The sequence below is a fragment of the Siphateles boraxobius genome, unplaced genomic scaffold, assembly GCF_051911475.1.
Source record: "Siphateles boraxobius isolate OS27281-9 unplaced genomic scaffold, OSU_SipBor_1 22, whole genome shotgun sequence".
NCBI classification, from domain to species: Eukaryota; Metazoa; Chordata; class Actinopteri; order Cypriniformes; family Leuciscidae; genus Siphateles; species Siphateles boraxobius.
In genome coordinates, this window is record NW_027508833.1 from 30,633,002 (window position 1) to 30,658,817 (window position 25,816).

A 25,816-nucleotide genomic window follows, 5' to 3' on the forward strand; every position below is an offset into this window, starting at 1 on the left:
GTCTCCACCGCGGGGAACATCGCCAATAAAAAGAGAGCCGCACTTGACCCAGATCAAGTTGATAAATTGGTGTTTCTAGCAAACAATATTAAGAAATGATTTGAAATAAGAAATGAGGCTAGGCTATAGGCCTTACTCCTGCTGTTTAAGCCGTCACGTTATTGTTTGTGCCGTGCTGTTCCGAGGCAGTTTTTTTCCATGTAGCCTAGTGGCACTTTATATAGATTAAATTGATAACCTGCTGTTTAAAACGTTAAGTCAAAAAAAATGTTTTCAGACCGGCCTGGGGGGGGGGGGGGGGGGGGGGGGGGGGGGAAATCTCGTAGAAATTCGAATATATTCGAATACATTACTTGATATTCGATAACCGTTCGAATTTGATTTTTCTCAAAAGTGACAGCCCTAATTCAGATTTTTAGCTTCTCAGAACTATTGTCTTAAGAAGTTGCACTTCTTTGTTTTGGCAATATAAATACATGAAAGGCAACTACAGATTTCTTGTTTAACAATCTATACTGTATATTAGGATATACAGATATGATATGTTAAGTGAAATATGCTATGTGCTAACATTTGACACAAAAACCTTAAAAACTATGACAATCAATAAATGTAAAAAAGATTAGCTCTTAACATCACAATACAACAAATAACTAACAATAATCACAAAACAACAAGTTTTCTTAAAGAAAGGTCAGCAAAGAGCAAACAATAATCCTATAACAGTATTCAAATCATTTATTCATGCTGCAGTGCATGGTGGGAACTCACAAACCCTTAACATTTCAGCATTATCGTTCAAATTTGTACAGACAGCTGTGTTGACTGTGACAACATTTGGGGGAATTCTATTGGTCTAACATGGATATAGTTTCAATTCATAATTCAATTCACATTTCTTAGTCTTTGTTACACAAAATGTCCAGTAAACTAGAAAATATATAGTTTTTTTAAACTGGCAATATGTATAAATGTGTTCTGACTAAAAATTTTAATTTCAGTGCCAATTATTCAATTTCAATATGGTTATAGGCAACCAATATTTAACCATGCATTGTCACCATGCGTGTTTGAGGATCAGGAGTGCAGATCTCAAATCTGATTAGATGTGAATAGATACTGAGAATGAGGAAAGACATTAAGATTTGTGAAGATTTACAGCTTCTCTCATTGATAAGATAAACGTTCCACCCTGAGCTAACATTGGCAGAAAGAGGATAACAATTTTTTAATTTATGTAACGTTGCACGTGAATCTACAGCTCAAAATGAGTGACTGATAATGAATGACCATAATAAATAAATTTTTTTAACCATATTGCTTGTGACAGCAACAAGGTGACAGTTAAGATGTATGTTACACCATATAACGGACTTGTCTCAAAATGTGAACTAAATACAATAAAATCTTTTCAACATGAGATTTAGGCCTACTAAATTTAAATGGATCAGAAGTAACCAATATGTTACTGAACATGTTACAGTTACGATGTTAACATTTTACAGAATATTATGACAAAACTTTGACATCATTACTTCTGAAGTAAACCAAGGTGGCATTTAAACCCACAAGCAACCCCTTCTATCTGAGGTCTCGAAACAGCATGCTTTGAAAGAATTGACTGTGCCCTGGGAAGACTGAATGGAAGAGGCATTCGAAAGAAAAAGCGGCAGGTACAAAGGTCTGAATGATCAGTGCTTAGAGAAGGGTTGGAGCGCTTGCGGGTACACTTTGGAGGTTGGATGCAGGGCTTTGCTGGCGGCTCTCTCTGCAGAGCATTCATTGCGCTGGGGTTGAGTGGGCTCCAGAGAAGAGCATGCAGCCATCAGACTTGCGACAGAGGCTGCAGAAAAAGCTTCAAAATTTCAAAATTGCTGCATAAAAAGGGGTGATCCGTGGCCAAACGCTGCTGGGACACAGGTCGGGGCTTGATCTCCCCGGGCTGGGTCACCTGCGAGAGGGTGTATGATGTTGAAAGACCTCAAACAACCAGGAATATCACTGATGATGCGCCCCAGTGCATAGGATGTATTTTTCACCTGGGGATTTACCTGGGGAACTAATTCTACCTTGCTGACGTTTTCTGCTGTTTTGCTGATATTTATACACAGGTAGTTTTGAGTATGTCCTAGGGACTTGTTATCTAGCTTGAAGCTATATTTGTGGCCTTGGCTTGGGCTTCTTTGGAATATATATTTATCTTTTTGAGGTTAATGTCCAAACCCTTGTTGTGCAGGAAGCGAAGGTGCTGTTGGGTGAACCACACTAACATCTTCACACAGCAAGTGACTGTAGAGTGAACTATGTTTTGATACACATTTATTGTTACTGTAATCTGAATTGATGTGATGATGACGATGATGACGATGGCGACGATGTTGTAATCCTAGGATAGGCCTATTTTTTATTTATTTATTTTTTTGAAGAAGAAGCCTACATTTAAATGAAGTTAGATTGGTTAAGTGAACGAATAATTCTCGTCTCTTTCTCGACTTTTCGTTCATTTAGCCTAATTGACAAAAAAAAAAAAGGTTTCAAAGACATAAAAACTGTTTGCAAAACTATCCAACAGCAGATGGCGTTAAGAGATTGGAAAGATAGTGGATATTGCAAATTCGTATAGCGAATCAGCGCCATCTATTGATTCACATTGAAACACCTGCTGCTTCACATGTAAATCAATAGATGGCGCTGTTTCGCATATTAAGCCGATGTTGGAGAATCAATGGGGTGGAGGAGAGAGGAGAGCGTGAGGAGAGCCCCGGGTCCACACATCACTGGATGCGGCAGCGGCATGTGGACGACAGACTCACCGGAGACGTGTGCGGGTACTTCATGTTGACCGGTCCGGGCAAACACTGGAGCGCATGACTCGCCGTGATGGCCGGGGGACGCAGAGGACTGGTGGCCCCACAAAACACTTTTCTGGAAAATATTGTCCGACGGTCTAACGGTAAGACGCACCTCCACATCCAATACAGCGCACATACAAAAATAATTTCAGCGGTAGTGTCGCAGATAAAAAGAAAGCAAGCAAAAACTTTGGGTAAATAAACAAGAGACTTATAAGAGACCTTTACATAAAACGTATTTTTGACAATATACTGTACCATAAATGCACACTAAAAAGTTAAATTAGTCTGTTCAAGCGGGGGTGAAACATCCTGCAGGTGAATTCTGTAGTGAATACATTTTAAAATAGCTAATTTTATTCCTTTTTTTTTTTTTACATTTTGAACAAACGTTAAATAAATATTATATAGCCAAAGTCCTATTTTTTCTAGATTTCTTATGCTATAAATATAAATATCTCACTTCTATCTAATACATAATGTATTTGTATATTATACAAATTATACAAATCTTTAAAAAGAGTAATAGAGTATAGAGTAAGAGGGCTACAGGAAGATTTTATTCTGTATTCTCTGTGTGACAGCCTTAACCAATTTGAGTTGTTCTCATTCATCCGTCCATCAGGAAGCTTTGTGGGAAAGAGAACAAGTTTAGGTTAGATTAATATTTAATAGCTATTAATATTTAAGAGTGCTGAAAGGTTGAAAACTGTCTGAGGATCTTCACCAGCACTATTGCGTTTCTGCACCCTACTGTAAGTTCCTTAAATAGAATCAAAGATCTATTTTATTGATGTTTATCCATCAGGACCGCTTTTCTTATTTATGAAGTTTCGTTATATGCAAAAACATGCATTATGTCCATTTAAAGCTGACTGGACCTCGGCTGTCCACAAATGCCCCGTGGACACCTCCTCTGCCCCATCCACTTGAGCACTTAACCCCAGTTCAGAGATCTCTAAACTTGTATTCTGCTTTCAAAAATATTGAAAATATGTGCTTCTCATTTAAGTAGGACTTCTAATATTCTAAAAACATTGATGTCTGTACATGACCTGCTTGGTCATATATGGTTATGGCCGTCTTGGAGAAGAACAGGAGGACAAATTCCTCTACCTTCTGGTGTGTTTGTGTTATTTTAACTCTTTTTCTGTTTTCTTTAACTTCCAGTTTGGACATTATCACATAGACACACAGGTATAAACCTCACTGAGCAGAATACTTGTGCTTTAACCTCTTCCATCCCTACATTATCTCTCTCCCTCTCTTTTTCTATCTTTACCTCCCTCCTCGTTCTCTCTCTCTTTCCCGATTCTACTTCCCATTTGACATTAAATATTGTTCTATACCAATTTCTGTTAATTTACAAACCGATAGTCTGAATTCTTTAATGATAAGCTTGACTAAACTCTTTTGTGGTTAAAGTGGTTTAACAGTGCTGTTGATATTTAAAAGCTGCTTAGTTGTGGTGAAAGTAACCATGCAGATGTTGCTCCCCGGTCCTCATTTTGCGCTGACAGCACTTGCTGTAAAATAACAAATGTTGGCATGGAACGTTTTTTTTTTCCTCCATAGTGGTGCGTGTGAGTCCACGTGTGCGTGTTTGTTTCAGTGTGGAGTGCACTTCCCGTGTTTATGCTCAGTAGAGGAGAACTGTGCTCTGTGGCATATCCACCACCATGCTCTTACATGAATTGCTATCACGGACCTGATTTATCCTTCACTTCTTATTCCGATGCTGCCCCTCCATTTTCTGTTTGTTAGGACATTTACTCATCTCACATTTACCCTCTACAAGCATTAGCCATAGAAAGATAAAATGTTGTCTGTGTGTTTGTCATATGTGCAGTCAAAGTGAACAATGTTGCCATTCATGTTATGTATGAGTGAGGCAAAGGACGTAATAATGAAACAAAGTACTAGAGCTGATTGCGTGTTTTATTTTATTTTGTTCTATTTTATTTGACAATATATGAATTCATTTTAGTGTTGATATACTGTACAGTTGGGGTCAAAATCTGGAATTAAAAATTTAAACTTGAAATATAGTTTTATGATTTTTATGAATGCTTTAATGAATGCTGTAAGGTAAAGTCTAAACCATTTCTATACTGTAAAAACATCTAAACTTATATATATATATTTTTTTTTTTGCATACTTTTTGAGCTTCACTTACAAAAGTTAAGACAACTTTTTTAATTGTCATTTCAAATACATTGGACAAATCAATTGGATGTATGTTAAGTTTACTAAAATAAAAAACAGATTTTACATTGTAAGTAATCAATAAACCAAATTTGTGAAACTGATCACATGAAATCCTTAATTTGTTTAACCTTGTATGTAAATATATCGATAAAGACTGATGCAAATCATGAGACTGTTTACAGTCTTCATATTACAAAGGACAACGCTTTAAGTCAATTTCTTGCTTTTAAATACTGTAAGGGTCTTCACTGGGCCTCATTTGTAACTGACTAGATGTTTTTAATTCTCTTATATCGGATTACAAGTTGTATAGTGTTACCGTGAGCTTGCTCAAGCTTTGAGATACATTTGTTAAAAGTGCTACTGGCTTACTCAGCAGTCGCTAAATCACTACTGTCAGCTAATCAGCTTGATAGCCTGCTTAACAAGCTAGCCACTAACACACTAACATTGACAGACATCACAGGAAAGGTTAAAGCAAGGTTACAGAGATGAAGCCCACTACAGAGGACCCTGGCGCAGAGTTTCCTTTTCAACACAGACTTTTTGAAAATACACTCAGAAGTAAAAGTTGGCGTATAATTGGAAATGACGGCGACAACCTTGAATAGCAGAAACTGTCTCTGCAAAGACTCCCGTTGTGCATTTGGACCATGAAAATACATAAAAGAGACATAGCAGAGTGTTTGAAAGTTTTGTGAAGATACTGAGGGTATCAAAATGTGTTTTAGCCACTTTCTCACAGTATTATGGGTATCAGATCATTTCATTCTGTTCAGCCAGAATTTTGGTACTATATACACTGCCGTTCAAAAGTTTGGGATAAGATTTTAAAAAAGTTTTTGAAAAAAAGTCTCTTATACTCTACATGGCTGCATTTATTTGATCCAAAAATACAGTAAAACAGTAATATTGTGAAATATTATTTCAATATAAAATAACTGCTTTCTATTTTAAAATGTAATTTATTCCTGTGATGGCAAAGCTGAATTTTCAGCATCATTACTCCAGTCTTCAGTGTCACATGATCCTTCAGAAATCATTCTAATATGATGATTCGGTGCTCAAGAAACATTTCTTAATATTATCAATATTAAAACCGTGAAAACATTTTCAGGATCATTCGATGAATAGAATGTAAAAACAAAACAGCATTTATTTGAAATAGAAATCTTTTGTAGCATTTTGTAATGTGTTTACTGCTACTTTTGATCATTTTATTGTGTGCTTGCTGCATAAAAGTATTACCCCCCCCCCCCCCCCCCCCAAAAAAAAAAAATCTTACTGAAACTTTTGAACAGTAGAATAAAACATAAGCTATTTCTTAACTGTACAGGAAAAGACACCGAGGAAAGGCACGCTGTGTATGATAAAACACCTCTGTTTATTTTGGCGAGATATAAGTATTTAAAAACTGATGTAACAGGAAGTTTATGTTAGATATTAGATATTTCCAGCAATTAGATATTTCTTAGACTTAAACAAACCAATGCACTTTGTCTTCCATTAATGACATACAAGTAATCAATTATATTTGAACTCAATGTTTTTAAGCAGACATTTTACGTTTTGTATGCACTATGGATCACAATAGTCTGTGGGTGGTTTGTGGGGTGTTTGAGGCTTAGGCTACCACATGTTTCTTTCTGTTCACCTTAACAAGCAAAAAAAAAAAAAAAAAAACTAAGGCAGGGAACTGTATGTGGACAAGGGATCTCAGGAAGATCAAGGAAGATTTCCAGATAAACTTGTCACTGTATTTTGAATGGGGCTGGAGTATAATGTGGCAGTGTTTTATGTGCTAAAGCAACACGTACTGTTGTGCAAAACCATCTCGGGCACAGACCAATAAAATAAGGCTGAAATACTCAGTGTTGTCATAAACATGTCAGATCAATGGCTTTCGGCTGCCGTGACACTGTCCACTCATCCTGCCTCATGTGACATTATCATAGCGACTGACCCCTTGCTTTCTTACTGTTGACCTTGTGCCTGGTTCCTCTCACCTGCTTTCTCCCCATACCCTCCTGTGCTCTTTCCACAGACACAAATTTTGTGCTGGGGAATGCCCAGATCGTAGACTGGCCCATCGTTTACAGTAATGATGGCTTTTGTAAGCTGTCCGGCTACCACCGTGCTGAGGTCATGCAGAAAAGCAGCACTTGCAGGTATTAGACTTCACGCAGAGCTTAATGATGGTTTCGTGTACTAGTTTTTATATCACATCATATTGATGATATTTTCTCTATAAAAGAGAGGAAGGTAGAGACAGTTCATATAGGATTGCACTTGAATTTGAAGATTTACAATATACATACAATCTACCATTTACAGTAGTATTGGATAACACAATGTACAAGATAGTAGAATACTGTTTGTAATGAAGTATGCCTACAATATAACCAGTATATGAACAGTGCAATATTGTATTACAATATGCAATACAATACAGTAAAGTATAGAGTACAACTTTTATACAGCAAGAATGCATTCAGTTGTTCAAAAGTGACAGTTAACACATTTGTAATGTTACAAAACATTTCTATTTCAAATAAATGCTGTTCTTTTGAAATGTTGATTCATCAAACAACCCTGAAAAATGTATCACAGTTTCCAAAAAATAAATTTAAAAAAATCATAATTAAATTGATAATATTAAGAAATATTTCTTGAGCACCAAATGATTTCCACCATATTATAATGATTTCTGGAGTAATGATGCTGAAAATTCAGCTTTGCCACTGCAGAAATAAATTACATTTAGAAATATACTGAAATACAAAAAAGTACTAATATTGCACAATATTACTGTTTTCAATGTATTTTTGATCAAATAAATGCAACCTTGGTGAGCATAACAGACATAAAATCTTACTGACTTGAATGGGGTAGAATGAGCACAGTCTAATAACATAAATAAACCCGTAAGTATTCATTCTGTTAGCCACAGTTTTCTATGTTGCAGGTGCTAAATGTCAGAAATAGAATTGTATCTGTGAAATTGGCTGTCTTCTGGAGAGTTGTAGTTTAGTTATTGAGCCAGCAAGCTTTGAACTCTGACTTTTCCCTGATATGCCAAACACAAGACTAGCTCATTAGAGTCACAGTTTCAGATGCCTCAAAGAAAGACACATTTGCAGAGTCTCTTGAACATATCATCCCTCCCTCGTTGCTTCTGTCATCACAGTAAAGCAAAGCTGAACTTGTTTTCAGTCAAATTTAGATTTTATCTGCCCTGCTTGACCCACCCATTAATTCACTTGTAAAATCTGAGATCAAACATGAAAAAAAAGGTAAAAATTAATGTTTGACCATTTATTCACCCTCAGGTTGTTCCAAATCCACGTCACTTTCTTTCTCCTGTGGAACACAAAATGAGAAATTTAGTCCATCTGACCCTATGCTGTCAACGATTCTCTCGTTTTGGCTATAAAAGACTTAATAAATCACACATTTCATATGGACTATTATTATGGCACTTTTTTGTCACTTTTGATTTCACTATACTCAAATGGTACTCAAAAAACTCAAAGGTTTGACCAGCCCTGGTCACAGTTCAATTATATTTTAAGCAGCATGACCATTTGCTAAAGTTCTACTTCTGTGTTCCACAAAATATACAAAGTCAACTGCATTTGGAATGACACGAGTAAATGACATACAATAGTCACACAACATTCTCAAAATCTGTATGAAAACTCTGATTGTGATTTGCATTTGTTTTCTCTTTCAGCTTCATGTACGGGGAGCTCACAGATAATGACACATCTGAAAAAGTTCGGCTGACTTTCGATAACTATGAGATGAACTCATTTGAGATCTTGATGTACAAGAAAAACCGTGAGCATTGCGCACACACAGACTCATACACGCGCACACAGATGCACACACAACCGAGCTGTGAGAACTAGGAGCAGCGAGCTGGTGCATAAATTTGTGATGCTAATCTATTAATGAATATGCATAAAGGTGTAAAACAGAGCCAAGACAGTTTTTACTTCAATAGAATTTTTTTTCTGACATGTTATCTGCACACATTTACAGCATGTTTAAATGTGCGCGGGTGTGTTTTTCCAGGAACGCCGGTATGGTTTTTTGTGAAAATAGCACCTATACGAAACGAACAGGAGAAGGTTGTGCTCTTCCTGTGTACGTTTAGTGACATCACAGCATTCAAACAGCCAATCGAAGATGACTCCACCAAAGGTATTTGTTGTTCATATGTATTGAGTGTATATCGGTGCATTTGTGAGTGAATGTTAACTGTGTCATCATTTCTGTGTTCAGGCTGGGGGAAGTTTGCTCGTCTGACCAGGGCTCTGACCAGCAGTAGGGGGGTCCTGCAGCAACTGCAGCCCACCGTACATAAAGGAGAGAATGTACATAAGCACTCGCGCCTTGCAGAGGTACATCTGTGTGTGCACATCAGACCGATACATTTCATTTTACGCCTGTGAGTGATTCTGGTGTGTGTCAGCACGTGTTCGCATCCATCTGTGTAAAAGATCAAACTAACACTAGGACAGATTTTCTCTCACACTGTGTGTTTTCAGTGCACACACACCTACTGCAGGGAGATTAATAAGATATGTGGGGTGTTTTTGAATAGTTTACAAACCAGGTTCAAGAAGTAACAGTATTGGGGTCAAAATGCAACCAAATTTGAAAAAAAATTAACAAATTCTAGACCTAATTCTGTTCTGATATGCAATGGATAAGCTGTCATGCAATGGAGATGCCAGATAATGGTGACAGTTGACAATAAATATACAATTTAATATGAGCAATTTAAAATGACTATATAATCTGCCCCAGCCAATTATTTTCAGTAAATGAGTAAAAGAAGAACAGTCTGTTGTATTGCATAGTCTCTTGAATGAATGAACGAATAAATGAATGTGTATGAATTATTGATTTGAATTTAAATTATTCAAGTATCTTAAATGTAGAGATTGCAGAGAGACTGAAAATGAGCACAGCTGTGTAACATACTGTTACTGGTCAGACGTATAGTGTTGCAGTCATTATTCAGAAATATTTCACAGCTGAATACCATGATTGACCAATCAGAATGAAGTATTGCAGAGATTCATGAACTAATTAATTATAGCAGAAATGTAAATGATAAAAATATATCATATAAATTAAATTGTATTGAAATGGTTAAATTCATATTACCGGTAATTAATTTTTTTTATTACAATTATTTATATGGAATGATATAATATACTGATTGAAATGCTTCATGTAAGTAAACCTACATTTTATAATTAAAAAATCCAAATATTTATTCAACGTTGTTTAATTTGAATCGAAGGAGTTTTTAGGGATAGAGAAAAACAAATCCTTAAGGTAACTGTACATATAATTTTTTGTCATTATGTTTCTATTTTTTCTTCAATAATATATAATGTTAACATTTATTCTAGCAAGGTTTATACAAAATGTACATTCAAAATCAGTTTTAGTCAGTGAAAAGGCTTCATTGGTATCTATTAAACAGAAGAGATGAGATGTTTTACAGGATGTGATTTTTCTTAGAGGCGAGTCTCCTGTACTGGGCATTACAGCCGAGACGGGTCATTCCTCTTCCTCTCCGCTCATATGAACGAGTCCACTGTCTCTCTCTCTCTCATGCAGGTTCTCCAGCTGGGCTCAGATATCCTCCCCCAGTATAAACAAGAGACACCCAAGACCCCCCCTCACATCATCCTGCACTACTGCGCCTTTAAGACCACCTGGGACTGGGTCATCCTCATTCTCACCTTCTACACCGCCATCATGGTCCCCTACAATGTCTCGTTCAAAACCAAGCAGAACAACGTCACGTGGCTGGTTGTGGACAGCATTGTGGATGTGATATTTCTGGTGGACATTGTACTAAATTTCCACACCACATTTGTGGGCCCAGCCGGGGAAGTGATATCAGACCCGAAACTGATTCGCATGAATTACTTGAAAACCTGGTTTGTGATTGACCTGTTGTCCTGCCTGCCTTATGATGTCATCAATGCCTTTGAGAACGTGGATGAGGTCAGTACGACACATTTATTTGCATATACACACACAAACATGAAAAAGGATTATTTGGTGATCTAATCAATATGTCTGTGTGATGAGTTATGGCATTGTTTTTACTGTGGTTTTCCAGTATGCTGAAGTACTTGTTTCTCACAATGTTTAAAGCAAGAAGATGTATATAGGAAGTGTTTAAATAAAGCAGCACACTGCAATAATTTCAGAGGCAGGAACATGTAGTTTATGTAAGATATGTCAGGTCAAGGAGTTCGCAAGTAAACTTAAGAATATTTTTCGGATATTACAAAAATGGTAAAGGTGAAATTCATCGTTTTTGCTCTGTTAGAGCCACCTAGTGTCTGAACATCACAGTGCAATTTAAAAAATAACTGTCTGCTAACTGGTTTATCCCCCTTTCTGCCATTGGACAGACAAACAACTAAAAACTATAGAGTGCTTCAAGGGAGACTTATTTTTTTTGTAGGCAAACCTGGAAGTTAAGCATCACCTTGGTTCCCTGTACAAAAAGGAAAAAAAATCCATTGGTTTTTGGAATGTAGCAAACTTTTGATTTAGAAGCCTAAATACCATAGCCAGATGTAAAAGGCAAAAGCTAAATGATTACAATACAGTCGCATGAGTCAATAAGCCTCTAAAGTTTTGCTGTGGGGTGGTCAGGACGCTCAAACAAACACAGCAATTCATTGATAGCGCCAGTGTTGATGTTTTTTTGGGTAAATCTGTCTATACATAGCTTGCTTATAGTCTTATAGTTGTCCCTATACTAAGTTGGGATCATATTATAAAATTGAGGGAAAAAAATATGAGCATCCTTTTTAAACTCATGATGCTAATTGTTTGTTTTAAGACGTCTTCAGACTCTGTGTAGCATCTGCTCTGTTTTTGAACTAGTACAGTTAAACAGCAAAACTGATCTCAGATCAGTGTCTTTGTCCACACATACTGCCCAAGCCAACAGCCCAACAATCGAACTTTGACACAATATTGATATTCACTAGAGATCCAAATAGGAAGTACATACAAGTAATTGCTTGTACCACATTTAAAGGGACATTGTATAGGAATTTCTCCCATCTAGCGGTGAAATTGTATTTTGCATTCAAACGAATTGTGCTCTCCAGCGCCTCGCTTTTTCAAATGCATGTTGCATCTACGGTAGCTGTTATGTACCAAAAAGCTATGACAGGATGTCTTCTAATAGCACTTCGTCGAGTTTTCCTTCGGGGGAACAGGTTTGTTATTTCAAACAAACTGCAACTTGACACAACGAAAAAACCAATGTTACAGTATGAATAATAACAGTGCAATGCAGCCTTTTAAACTTGCAGGGGCAGTGACAAGCGCCTCTCACTGCTCTGCTCCTCCGTTTCTGCTGCTTTCAGTTACGTGACGCTGGCTCTGAATGAAAACGCGGTGTGGAAACGCATTGGCCGAGTACTTTTTGACCCTCTCTGCTATTATAGTTTTTCAAGATGGCGGAACAACATGGAAGCCTCCGTGGACCTACCCGTCACATGTATATAAAGATAATAAATTCTTTATTTACGAGGATAAATCAGATAATTGGCAGAGGTATTTGTACACCATTGAGGACATATTTATGAATAAAAATATTGATTTTAGATAATAAAATACCTAAAAAAATATACATAGTCCCTTTAATGTGTGTTAGTCAATTTTATAAACAACCCCTTTATTTCTTTAAGTACATTTAAGACTTTGCTTAATAACTGTGGCCTTAAGCTGAATGGCTTTAAATGTCACCTTCATTTTATACAGCACTTTTAACAATATTGACTGTTTCAAAGCAGCTTTACAGTGATAATAGGAAATTATCACTGTAATTTCATGAATAATAGACATGAATAAATGTGATCAAATGGGGCTGTGAGTACTACACACTGTATGGGTACCTGAATGCATTATAAGATATATCTGAATATTTAACAATAAACAAACACGCAAGGGACAGGGGAAGTGGAGAACATCGTCCTGTGTGGGCCAGGTAATAGACATGAATAATGCCCCTTAGAAAGGAAAAACTGAAGAAAAGCATTGGGCAATTTTGCTGGCTCTCATTACAGAGAAAACCTAGCTAACATTGATGTTACAACTCAATAATCTAGGGGCGATCTTAATAAGTTGCTACCTAGGGTCCACTTGTGTCCTTAGATTTGATTTGAAATGCACTAAGGGAAAGGATGCCAACAAATTAACAAAACTATATCCAAAAGTGTTTGTATGTAGGGACTCTTCTGAGATGAGACTCGCAACACGCTTTTTTCCATATTTACCTCAAAACACCTGTTCAGAATATTAAACCTGTGTATATCTTGACAACTGGCAGTATAACAGCCCTACAACATTAAACTAATGATTCGTCTGAGTACTTTGTATAAGGGATAGTATCTGAGCTTGTAATGGAGCAAATCTTTGGTGCTAATTAATATTGATCAGGATGCGTGAGAGCGGAGCACACAAACCCTTTCATTGATCATAGGCTAAGAGTTCTTTTCCATGCTATCACATTAACACTGAATTTTTATTTAAAACATTTGAGTGCTTTTGAGTAGAAGGTATATCTTTATTGGTGCACCTCTCTCACTTTAATTCTCTATATGTCTCTCTCTCTCTCTCTCTTTTGGTCGCTGAATACGGGTGATGGTATGGTAAAGTTGGGGACTGGTGCGTGATTCGCTGTGCTGGTGAGGTTGGAGTCTGTGTACTAGGATGAAGCTTTTGCTCTCGATCAATGTCTAACCATATAACGATTTAAACTGAGCTGTCTGTCTGCATTTAATTGAACTCACAATCAATTTCCGCAACTGCACAGAGGATGAGCGCAATCTTTCTGCCTAATGTTAACTGCCATCACACCCCACACCTGCATTCCACAGCATTAAACAATTGTTTGTTCTTAAAGGGAGTTCACCTAAAAATTAATTATTTACTTAAGTCTAAATGCATGTTATAGATCTAATTGTGAGCAATTCATCCATGCAAGTTTTTTTCTTTTTCTTTTTTACCTTGTAATGTTTGATCAAAATATCATAACTGGACCTTCCGGTGAAAACAACAGACTTCTCTCTGGCAACGTATACCAGACCTCTTAAACGCAGCTCACACTTACACACACAATCTAACTCAAGTTACAAATGAATATGATACCAGCACATTCACCCACTCAGACGCTCTTCTATCCCACTTTCACTGTTGCACACACACACACACACACACACACACACACACACACACACACACACACACACACACACACACACACACACACACACACACACACACACACACACACACACACACACACACACACACACACACACACACACACACACAGGATCCAAGCTTTCATCTTGCCCCTGGGCATATGGCTTTTCAGAGGGGCTGTCAGCACCAGTTTACCGTGATCAGCTACATCAAGCTCATCAGATCTGTCTGCGCATGCTGCCCGGCTTTGAGCTCAGCAGAATCAGCCCAAAGAACAGAGCACTACCATAAATAACGGCATCCTTAGAGAGTTATGCAACATCAGGCGAATTAGATCCCGAGGTGACGAGTTTCTGATGGAGAATAATGCACGCTGTCTGGTGTTTGCTTTCTGGCTGATTTGTATCAAAACAGCGGAGGAAACAGCTAGTAAAAGTTCACACTGAAGTGAACCTTAACAGACACTTTGTCCTTTACATTAGGAAAGCATTCGAAGAATCCAAACGTTATCTAGAAAAGATAATGCCGAAGTATCATGCCCACACATAGAGGTTGTATAGTACTGTGTGCACCACTGAGTTTATTGAGACACAGACAACAGAAGTGCTAATAAACAATTATATTACTACTGTAACAGTACAGTTGTACAGTAGTACTGTTTCACTTCTGTTGATGTGCTGAGCAGCCATTTTGGATTTTGTACTCTGGGTTGTTGTGGTTCCTCCGAGTTGGAACTCCGACTTGAGGGTGCATTCCAGTTAAAGGTTCCAACTGGGAACTCAGAATTTATGACTTCCGAGTACAGATGGAATGCACTAATAGTATATGTTTTTAGTGCTGCTACAGGTAATGAAAGAATTTAATATTTCGTTTGTCTCACAAGCCTGGCTGTCATCCTCTTAAAATGCCTCAATGAGCAGCATTGTCTTCCAAGCTTTATCACTATTCTTCATTGAGTTATTATGAACAATATGAACGAGCTTTCCACCATAATTCTTTAATTAACATGCCCCCAAACTTGGAAAGTCAACTCCTGAAGAAAATCCACAGCTTCTTATTGGTAATTATGACATTGTGGCGTTCATCTCATAAATACATAATTATCCTGACATAGCCTAAAGGCAGCATTAGTGCATAATCATATGCTGACATTACTTGGATGGGAAGTGTGCATCCATGTTTTTTTTTTTCAAACTACTGTAACACACACTATGCCATATTGTTATACACAAAACTGTGTACAAAATCTCATCAGCAAATGACACACTTTTAGTGAATAAAAGAATGCAAATTGGAATGCAACCAATATTTCTTTTTCCCTAACGACAAACACAAGGACCAAGCATACTTGCACACACATCTCTCTGTTCCATTATCTGGTACAGGTGCATATTGTTATGGCCTACTAGGGACAGCTGTGTGGTTTTAAATAATCTAAATCCTCCTCTGGTGTTTCATTTCAAAACTTTTGTTTGCATAATTATCTTATGTTGCATAATCCTCATATGATTTCACAGATACATCTGTCATCGTTTCACTTTGCCTTTAATGTCTTAGCAGCGGAAGCTTGATTATTAATGTTTGCGATGCCTGTGATCTCACTAACAGTCCAGGCTCAGCTTTTTCACTCTTGATTCAAAGCGCCATGTATTTGTTTGCACTGACTGTTATTGTATTCTTCTGTTGACCATTGTCACTATCTTTTGTTATTGTTTTTTTCCTCCCTCCTCATCCCTCTTTCTTTTTGCATGTCCCTTGCACTGCCTGTGTTTGTTGTGGGCGAATGAAGAACTGGAATCATCGAGCTGTCACTCAAGTAGGCCTTTCATCTCAAAACTCAGCATTTGATTGATATGCTGTGCCTAAGGGCATCAATCAGACATTGATGTAAACCAAAAACAGTATTAGAAGTTACCTCATTATTAATTCATGTTTCTAATCAAATCAGTCAAGAGAATTTTATTTTTCATACGAATGTTTGTCATTTAAACATTTCCTTGATGTGTATTAAACTGTTTTGTCTGTGTGCATGTGTCTGTTTGTAAGTCCGTGGATTTGTTGATTGGGATATAAGGGAGTAATTCACCCAGAAATAAAAATACTGATAATATTTATTGTTCAAAAACCCATTTGCTGGTATGATTTCCACTGGAAAACAAATGGAGAATTTGTATATATTTTTATAAACATATTTGCATTGCTCTTTTTCAGATAACATTTTATTGTGAGCTGATCTGTTAAGCTCAATAAAGTCAAAAAAGCAATATAAAAGTATTCCACGCTTCTTGTGCACTATATTTCAGGTCATCGGAAGTCATTCAAAAAAAAAATTTGTACGAAGAAAACATTTTTTTTGAATGACTTCCGAATAAAAGAATAATTCTTTTGCTAAAATAATTATTTCTTCACTGATTTGTTTCTTGAGTTCAACTAACTGATTCAGTGATTAGTATTCAGCGGTTCTCAAGTTAAACATTCAATGAGGGAAAGATTATCAATGAATAAAATGTTAAATTTCTGTCTGTAATTAACGCAAAACTATTATCAAGGACAAAATGCCTTTTTTATACTTGACTATGAACTGTTGCTGTAAGCATAAAAACTGGATGAAAAGTTCTAAGAAAATTACAGCATGTTTGGAAAGACATGAGTGTAAGGAAATAATGTCAGAATTTTCATTTTTGGGTGAACTAACACTTTAATAAAGAATACGTGCCCATTGACCTGAATTACAGTAGTATCACAAAGCAGCAGTCCAAATTCTATCCAAAATGTCCTTTTTCATTTTTGAGTACAGCAAACTGGCTAAAAAAGAAATTGCCTCATTTCTTTTTCAGTGTCTGTTCGTAGAGAACTGACAAAATCACTTGAAGTGATGCCATTTGTATTTGTAATATCTAACCAAGTAAATCCCTGGATAAAAATATTTTATTCCTGATCTGAAAAAGTCTTTGATTAAAAAATACACACATATACAAAGGCCAGGTTTACAGTTTACAGATTTTGGCTTGAATATTTAAGACAGACATTATACATATTTAATAGCTGTGGCCATTCCCCCACAGCAAGTATCTTCTGTTCAGCTACAGTGTGTAATGATGTCCTTGTGTATAGTATTTTGTTTGATTGGTGTGCAATGCTATCATGTAAGCAGATTTATTCATGAACACACATTCATAATTCACACAGTTAAGGATTATAAAATATAAAGGAATAGTTCAGCCAAATATAAAATGTAGTCATCACTACAACTAGTAGTGGTTCATTTCCTGCTCCGTTCCTCAGAATAATGATTGCAGTAAGGTGTCTAGAAATAAGAAGACAAAAATAGGAATAAGAGGGAAAAAGCATACTCTGACAACACAGAAGTACACTTTTTTTCTCTCGAAAAAAATAGTACACTTCGGTTATTTATGGATACATTCCAGCGTGTTTGTTCAGATCTGTGGAGCTCTTTGTTCTGGCTGCTCAGGTTCATTTTCAGCTCTCTGTGTTGTTGATTTCAGAAGGCTGGCTTGGCAGACGCCTCTACATATTTATAAATGCAGAGAATTTGTGCTAAGAGAGAGACAATGAACTTTATTTTGACTGAAGAAAAGAAAAAAGAGTCTGTAGAATTGCTTTGGCCTTTTATGTTTGATGGATGGATGGATGGATGGATGGATAAAAACACATTTAAATGATTATTCTGTACATTTAATTTTCTCTATCTCTCTTTCTCTCCCTCAGGGTATCAGTAGTTTGTTTAGTTCACTGAAGGTGGTTCGGCTGTTGCGTCTGGGCCGGGTGGCCCGTAAACTAGATCACTACATTGAGTATGGAGCTGCTGTTTTGGTTTTGCTGGTTTGCGTGTTTGGATTGGCGGCCCATTGGCTGGCCTGCATCTGGTACAGCATTGGAGACTATGAAGTCATTGACGAGGATCGTAACACAATACGTACGGACAGTTGGCTTTATATGCTTGGTGACACCATTGGGTCACCCTACCGCTTCAACGCCAGTGCAGGAAGATGGGAAGGTGGACCTACAAAAGATTCTGTCTACATCACATCTCTGTACTTCACCATGACCAGCCTGACCAGTATTGGCTTTGGAAACATTGCTCCAACCACAGATGGGGAGAAGATCTTCGCCGTGGCCATGATGATGATCGGATGTGAGTTGAAAAGCTTTATATACTCCCCATAAACACTTGAGTGAAAAATACAGTGTTCATATAAGTCTATTCATCATATAATATGAGAACAAGGATTGTGCTTGTAAGTATTAGGGATTTAGTTCTATGCACACACTTAAATCTACCGTTCTATGTGGAGACCATTTACGAATATTTGGCTACCATGCACAGAGATCTGTATTTCTTGAAGAGATACTAGGAAATGTGAGTGACTCATTGTGTCACTGTGAAAACGTGTGTGAAAAGTACATACAAATACGCATTAGAACAACAATAATCCCTTAGATGCTGACCCAGCAAGCTTAAGTCAGCTGGACAAACACTTTTATATTGAACTTTGGGGCTATTTACTATTTATTTACTGGTTATTGTTTTACTGTTGGGCTGGTTTTATTTCACTGGCGTTGTTGTTATTCAGTGCTTTTATTTTTATTAAATGCTGTTTGTTGCCACCGTAATTGACCGTTATTGAGGTTTATGTGTTAATAAGTGTTGATGGTCTGTGTATCTTTTTTTAAAAAGCATCATTTTGTTGCAAGATATCCTTCCAAGTTACAGTAGCTTTGTAGGACAATTAAACAAAGCATCATATTGATTTAGCTATTTCTGGTTTTATATTTTCGCTACTGTATGTTTTTTTAGCTAGTTACTTGGGTCAAAAATCTTTGCATCATGTTGCCCTGATACGTTCCAATGTGAACTGATTTGTTTCTGATCACATTACCAATTAAAATCTGTTTTGATTCATTTATGACTGATTCTGCTGACTGAGACAGCTACCTTTCATTTGTTCTGTTAGCAAACAAAGATTTGCTAGACAGATGAGCGAAATAATGGAGCGTTGAATCTAGAGATGACGCCTGCAGGGTCATCCACGACGGGGCTCTCTTAAATCATCCTGCCATTGAGCTGTGATTCACCACTCAGAGGAAAATGATACAGATCCATTATATGTGCGATTAAACATGAGCAGCTGCCAGTACGCTGTCATTTATATAGTAAAACTCCCTCAGGAGAGATTATCGGAGTAAACATACATAGCTGCTATCTGAGCAAACAATCATACAGAACATAACTAGGTTCAGGAAATAAATTGAAAGAGGCGGGATCTAGAATTTGTGTACAAATTTAAATAATCAAAAGATATTTAAACCAATAGACAAAACATTATATTGTAAGATGAGGCCGTTTTGTTACATGAAAGGAAAAAGACTTATTCTACATTGATTTAGATATTTAATTGTCCATGCTCATTTCTCCTTTAGATTACTTCTGCCATCATCTAATTTCCTTATAATCTTTAAAAACAATAATAATCAAATAACACAGTTAAATTTAATCTTTTGCAAACCTAAAAATTAATACCATTTTCATAATATTTTCATAGTGTTACTTTACCATTTTTCACTACTTTTTATACATAATATTATATGTTGAGATTCACTTTATAGTTTTAGCATTTAAAAATAACTGATTTAAGTTTTTAGTGTTTTTATTATTTTTTATTTATTTAGACAAAATAATATGGGATTTTATCCATTCATATTGGCCTCAATTTCTGTAACTTATCCGTGTATCCATACAACATTTAATTATATTCTATTTATTTATTTAATCTATTTATTTATATTCTGGGGAAATTATTGTAAAATGTTAATGACTTAATCACTGGACATCTCTGTACAATAATGTGATATGAACCCATATCACGTAATTACACATAAAAGAAATAAAAAATGACACATTAAATGTAAGTATATGAAGGAATGAAGCCTGCAGGCGTTTCTTTTGAGCTTAAGTATCAGTTCACGTTGCATTACATAATAGCCTATATGTCATGTTTTATGCTCATTTAACAACAGTTTATGAAAATGTTCAACTGGCATCACATAGCAGTCTGTTCTCAAACACTTCAAGGTGATGTAAACTTACAGGCTTTTGTTCCACAAGCGCGTTTCAGATTTCTGAAGCCTGCTGATGTTTCATCATGTTTATAGTGACGGCGCCGAGGGTAAACACTTGATTGGAGCACCGTTTTGCATCATTCTCAAGGGCTTTATTCCACAGTCTAGAGAAGTTGTGAGAGAAATTAGTCTTTTCTTTTGAAACAAAAACAGCAGTGCAGATGCTGATTTCATGGGTTGCCCGGGGAACAGGGCTGGCAGCAGGTGCTGGAATGCCTGTTTTGTTGCCATGGCAACCCGTGGCTTGGGGCACTGGTTTAATGACTGATTGAAAATATAAATCTGACTGAGACAGACTAACAGGTAGAAACATACATGCCTGGCTTGTTTTCTTCACATATAGTGTTTTGAAGATAACCCGTGCATGTGCTGATGTACACGTGATGGTGTACCATGAAAACCATGAAGCAGCTTTCATCTTTCTCCTGCAGGTGTTTTTGTCAGCTAATGACTTCATGCATATTAGATATGCGTTCATAAGGCACGCATAGGCAAATTCATCTCAACACTGTTAAGTATTTGTGTTTTGCCATGTATGATCTATTGCTTAACTTTCTCTCTTTTATGGCATTAATGTTCCTCTCGTGTTTTTAGACTGCATGTGCACATGTTGTGATGTCACAAAAGTGTGAAGGCTTATGAATATTGATTAGGTTATGCACAAATCCTTGAACATGATGTTTTAATGTTTTGATAAACAGTCTGTGAGTATCAGGTCTTTTTCAGATGGTTTGATCATTTCCAAGTCAAGAGTGAAATGTAAATCAAAACATTATGACTAAAAGTCATAAAAATACAATAAGATACAACTTCTCTAGTACATTCAGATCCTATGTTCTCACTGCACAGTGATATGATGGAGCTATCATTATTGTTGACCGATTCAAGTGCTCAAATTAGATATTTTATTTGGAAATTCAATCCTACATACTGTCTTTGGGTTTTGTAGTTCAGTGCAAAGGTTTCCGGTTTCTGATTCACCCGAATTCAAACTAAAACAATATATGAAGATGAAAACTAGCACAGAAAAATGTTAACTAAAAATTAAATTAAATAAAACTAAACATAAACTATAAATGTGCACTACAATATGAATAAATTTCATTTGATCATTTTCACAAGCTGTCCAAGATTTCTAACCATCAGTGTATTCTCTCAAAAGCTGACCAATTAACAACTAATGCAAAAACTGGCACATCTAGAATATACTTCCACAGCTGTTCACTATGGAACTTTGGCAAGTTTAATAAAAATGGTTGGGTGGATTTTTACCCTTATAGGTGGTTGTGTTTTAGAGAATTACAGACCTGTCTCTCTCCTACCATTCAGCGAAAACACTTGAACGAGTTGCTTTCAACCAAGTGTCATCTTTCCTGTCTCTGACCAACCAGCTAGATGTCAACCAATCTGGCTTCAAGAAAGGCCATTCAACCGAGACTACACTACTGTCGGTCACAGAAGCCCTGCGGATCGCAAAAGCTGCTTCCAAATCTTCAGTTCTCATTCTGCTGGATCTTTCTGCTGCCTTCGACACTGTGAATCATCAGATCCTTCTGTCCACCCTCTCATCACTGGCCATCAAAGGAACTTCCCTCCACTGTTTTGAGTCCTATCTCACAGGTAGGTCCTTCAGAGTTACATGGAGAGGCGAGGTATCCAAAGCACATCAACTGAACACAGGGGTTCCTCAGGGTTCAGTTCTTGGACCGCTCCTCTTCTCCATCTACACCACATCATTGGAACCCATCATACAGGCACATAGTTTCTCCTACCATTGCTATGCTGATGACACACAGCTCCACCTCTCTTTTCAACCAGATGATCCCACAGTAGCTGCATGTATCTCACGCTGTCTGGCGGACATCTCGGCATGGATGAAGGAACATCACCTGCAGCTCAACCTGGCAAAGACTGCTGCCAAACCGTCTCTACAGCACGACTTCACTATCCAGCTAGAGTCATCCTCAATCACCCCATCAAGGTCGGTCAGAAATCTTGAAGTAATATTTGATGACCAGCTGACCTTCACAGACCACATTACAAAGACAGCTCGATCATGCAGGTTTGCAATATATAACATCAGGAAGATCAGGCCTTTCCTAACTGAGCATGCAACACAACTTCTCGTCCAGGCCCTGGTTATTTCTAGGCTTGATTACTGCAATGCTCTTCTGGCTGGACTTCCATCATGTGTTACTAAACCTCTACAAATGATCCAGAATGCTGCAGCCCGCCTTGTCTTCAACGAGCCCAAAAGGGCTCACGTCACTCCTCTATTCATCTCACTGCATTGGCTACTACTCGCTGCTCGCATCAAATTCAAAGCTTTGACGCTTGCTTACAGATCTACCACAGACTCAGCTCCATCCTACTTTCACTCCCTACTACAAGTCTACGTCCCTACCAGAAGCCTACGATCGGCCAAGGAGCGACGGCTCGTGGTGCCATCACAGCGAGGCACTAAATCACTCTCCAGAACATTCTCATTCACGGTTCCATGCTGGTGGAATGATCTCCCCACCCTCGTCCGTAATGCAGAATCCCTGACATCATTCAAAAGACAACTGAAAACTCATCTCTTCCGTGAGTACTTAACATAAAAAAATAAATAAAAATAAATAAATAAAAATTCCTCTTTTAAATCTTTCCTTCCCTTTTAAATCTTCCCTTGTCTGGCTTTTGCTACTCTGAGCAATGCCTGAACTTTGTATTTTGAGCACTTCTTGCGTTGTTCTTCCCTCTTCACGATGACTCGCTTGCTTTAGTTCTCAGATGTAAGTCGCTTTGGATAAAAGCGTCTGCTAAATGACTAAATGTAAATGTAAATGTGTAAACACACTGCTAACACACATTTATGTTCAAACATAAATAGGTTCCATTTAAAACTAAAACTAAATGAAGAAGAAAAAAACTTCAAACTTCAGCCAGAAGAGTGACTTTGAGAGTTATGAGGTGATAAAATTGGCCAAAATATTTGATGAACCTGATCCTCTGACACGATCACCATCAGAGTGAACAAAACGTGTCAGCCAGAAATGGGAAACTAAAATGAACCTGAACGGCTTATCTGTTCTTTATTGCCTAAGTGAATGTGAGCCTGTTTTCCAGTAGATTTGGTGCTTAATCAATTTAACTTGGCCAAATTCCCCCGCATCCTAACCTTTCAGCTGACAATGATACGGATTTACAGTGTTTGCAAATGTGAAACGGAAAGATCTCCGTCTCACCCTGCCGTCACATGGCCCTTTGTAGGCAATGATGCAAGTTCAATTGGAAGCAGAGATGTCAAGATATTAAATATTCTGTCACATGTTCCAGTAATAGAGTCACAGCCACAGGGAATCTTTTGACAAGGACCCGTTTCATCTGATCAGATACACTTTTTTCCCCTCTTCCACTCACTTCACTTTTACTGTCTGTTACCACTCGCTCATTCGCAGACATAATCAAAGAAAAAACACAACAGATAAAGAGGACAAACATAAGGTCTTTTCACACTGAGCTTTTAAATACCGCTTTTAACCTTGGGTAAAGGACGCAATGTTAGAATGTCACAACTAAGTTCTTAGCAACCCAAAACCAATAGCGTGCCTCATATTCACATGCTTTGGACAGTCACAGAAACAGCGTGTTGTATAAACAGTAGTTTCAGCATTCGAGGGGAAAAATGTCAAATAGTGTCTGAAAGCGCAACAATTGGAGTGAAGAAGAGATAATTTCATTCCAACCTTTGTAGTCCGAAAAGTCCATTCAGATAATAAAAACTTCACAGTACAGTCGGCATTCTTGGCAGTATATAATATGAAAATGCCAGAGCCTTATGTAAACATATCACATGCAGCGTTCGTCCAATCAGTGACAATGACACAGCAAATATGCAAATAAGGACGTTAACCCAGGGTTTATGAATGTACAGTATGAAATGATGTCATGACAAATCTCTATCAACTATCAGTTAATGATTATACTAGGTACATATGAACAATATTAATTTAAAATATGTATGGTTACTATATAGAGTATAATAAAACAAATCAAATGTTTATTTCATTTGTTAAACTGTTAATTAATTAAGTAATTAATTAATTAATAATGTCCTATTAAGTGAATAAATTAACATCATTACATTATTTTTATAACTGACATACACTTACCTAAAGGATTATTAGGAACACCATACTAATACTGTGTTTGACCAACCTTTCGCCTTCAGAACTGCCTTAATTCTACGTGGCATTGATTCAACAAGGTGCTGAAAGCATTCTTTAGAAATGTTGGCCCATATTGATAGGATAGCATCTTGCAGTTGATGGAGATTTGTGGGATGCACATCCAGGACACGAAGCTCCCATTCCACCACATCCCAAAGATGCTCTATTGGGTTGAGATCTGGTGACTGTGGGGGCCATTTTAGTACAGTGAACTCATTGCATGTTCAAGAAACCAATTTGAAATGATTCGAGCTTTGTGACATGGTGCATTATCCGGCTGGAAGTAGCCATCAGAGGATGGGTACATGGTGGCCATAAAGGGATGGACATGGTCAGAAACAATACTCAGGTAGGCCGTGGCATTTAAACGATGCCCAATTGGCACCAAGGGGCCTAAATTGTGCCAAGAAAACATCCCCCACACCATTACACCATCACCACCACCAGCCTGCACAGTGGTAACAAGGCATGATGGATCCATGTTCTCATTCTGTTCACGCCAAATTCTGACTCTACCATCTGAATGTCTCAACAGAAATCAAGACTCATCAGACCAGGCAACATTTTTCCAGTCTTCAACTGTCCAATTTTGGTGAGCTCTTACAAATTGTAGCCTCTTTTTCCTATTTGTAGTGGAGATGAGTGGTACCCGGTGGGGTCTTCTGCTGTTGTAGCCCATCCGCCTCAAGGTTGTGCGTGTTGTGGCTTCAGAAATGCTTTGCTGCATACCTCGGTTGTAACGAGTGGTTATTTCAGTCAAAGTTGCTCTTCTGTCAGCTTGAATCAGTCGGCCCATTCTCCTCTGACCTCTAGCGTCATCAAGGCATTTTCGCCCACAGGACTGCCGCATACTGGATGTTTTTCTCTTTTCACACCATTCTGTGTAAACCCTAGAAATGATTGTGCGTGAATCCCAGTAACTGAGCAGATTGTGAAATACTCAGACCGGTCCGTCTGGCACCAACACCCATGCCACGCTCAAAATTGCTTAAATCACCTTTCTTTCCCATTCTGACATTCAGTTTGGAGTTCAGGAGATTGTCTTGACCAGGACCACACCCCTAAATGCACTGAAGCAACTGCCATGTGATTGGTTGATTAGATAATTGCATTAATGAGAAATTGAACAGGTGTTCCTA

The 25,816-nt window shown here is 37.4% G+C and overlaps 1 protein-coding gene across 3 annotated transcripts in view; it reads left to right on the top strand.

Annotated features, from left to right (window-relative positions):
• The first annotated feature begins 2,771 nt into the window (after positions 1-2,771).
• kcnh1a (potassium voltage-gated channel, subfamily H (eag-related), member 1a) overlaps positions 2,772-25,816 on the top strand; it is a 56,011-nt gene continuing 32,966 nt past the window's right edge. The window contains exons 1-9 of one of the 3 annotated variants that reach the window (XM_077239637.1): positions 2,778-2,953; positions 4,023-4,049; positions 7,106-7,229; positions 8,795-8,901; positions 9,139-9,267; positions 9,349-9,467; positions 10,702-11,094; positions 16,115-16,141; positions 18,055-18,481. In XM_077239637.1, coding sequence (XP_077095752.1) covers positions 2,881-2,953; positions 4,023-4,049; positions 7,106-7,229; positions 8,795-8,901; positions 9,139-9,267; positions 9,349-9,467; positions 10,702-11,094; positions 16,115-16,141; positions 18,055-18,481 — 1,426 coding nt within the window. In that variant the 5' untranslated portion in view covers positions 2,778-2,880. Of the gene's footprint in view, positions 2,954-4,022; positions 4,050-7,105; positions 7,230-8,794; positions 8,902-9,138; positions 9,268-9,348; positions 9,468-10,701; positions 11,095-16,114; positions 16,142-18,054; positions 18,482-25,816 lie in introns of all 3 variants that reach the window. The other 2 variants (XM_077239638.1, XM_077239639.1) reach the window with 2 other exon arrangements.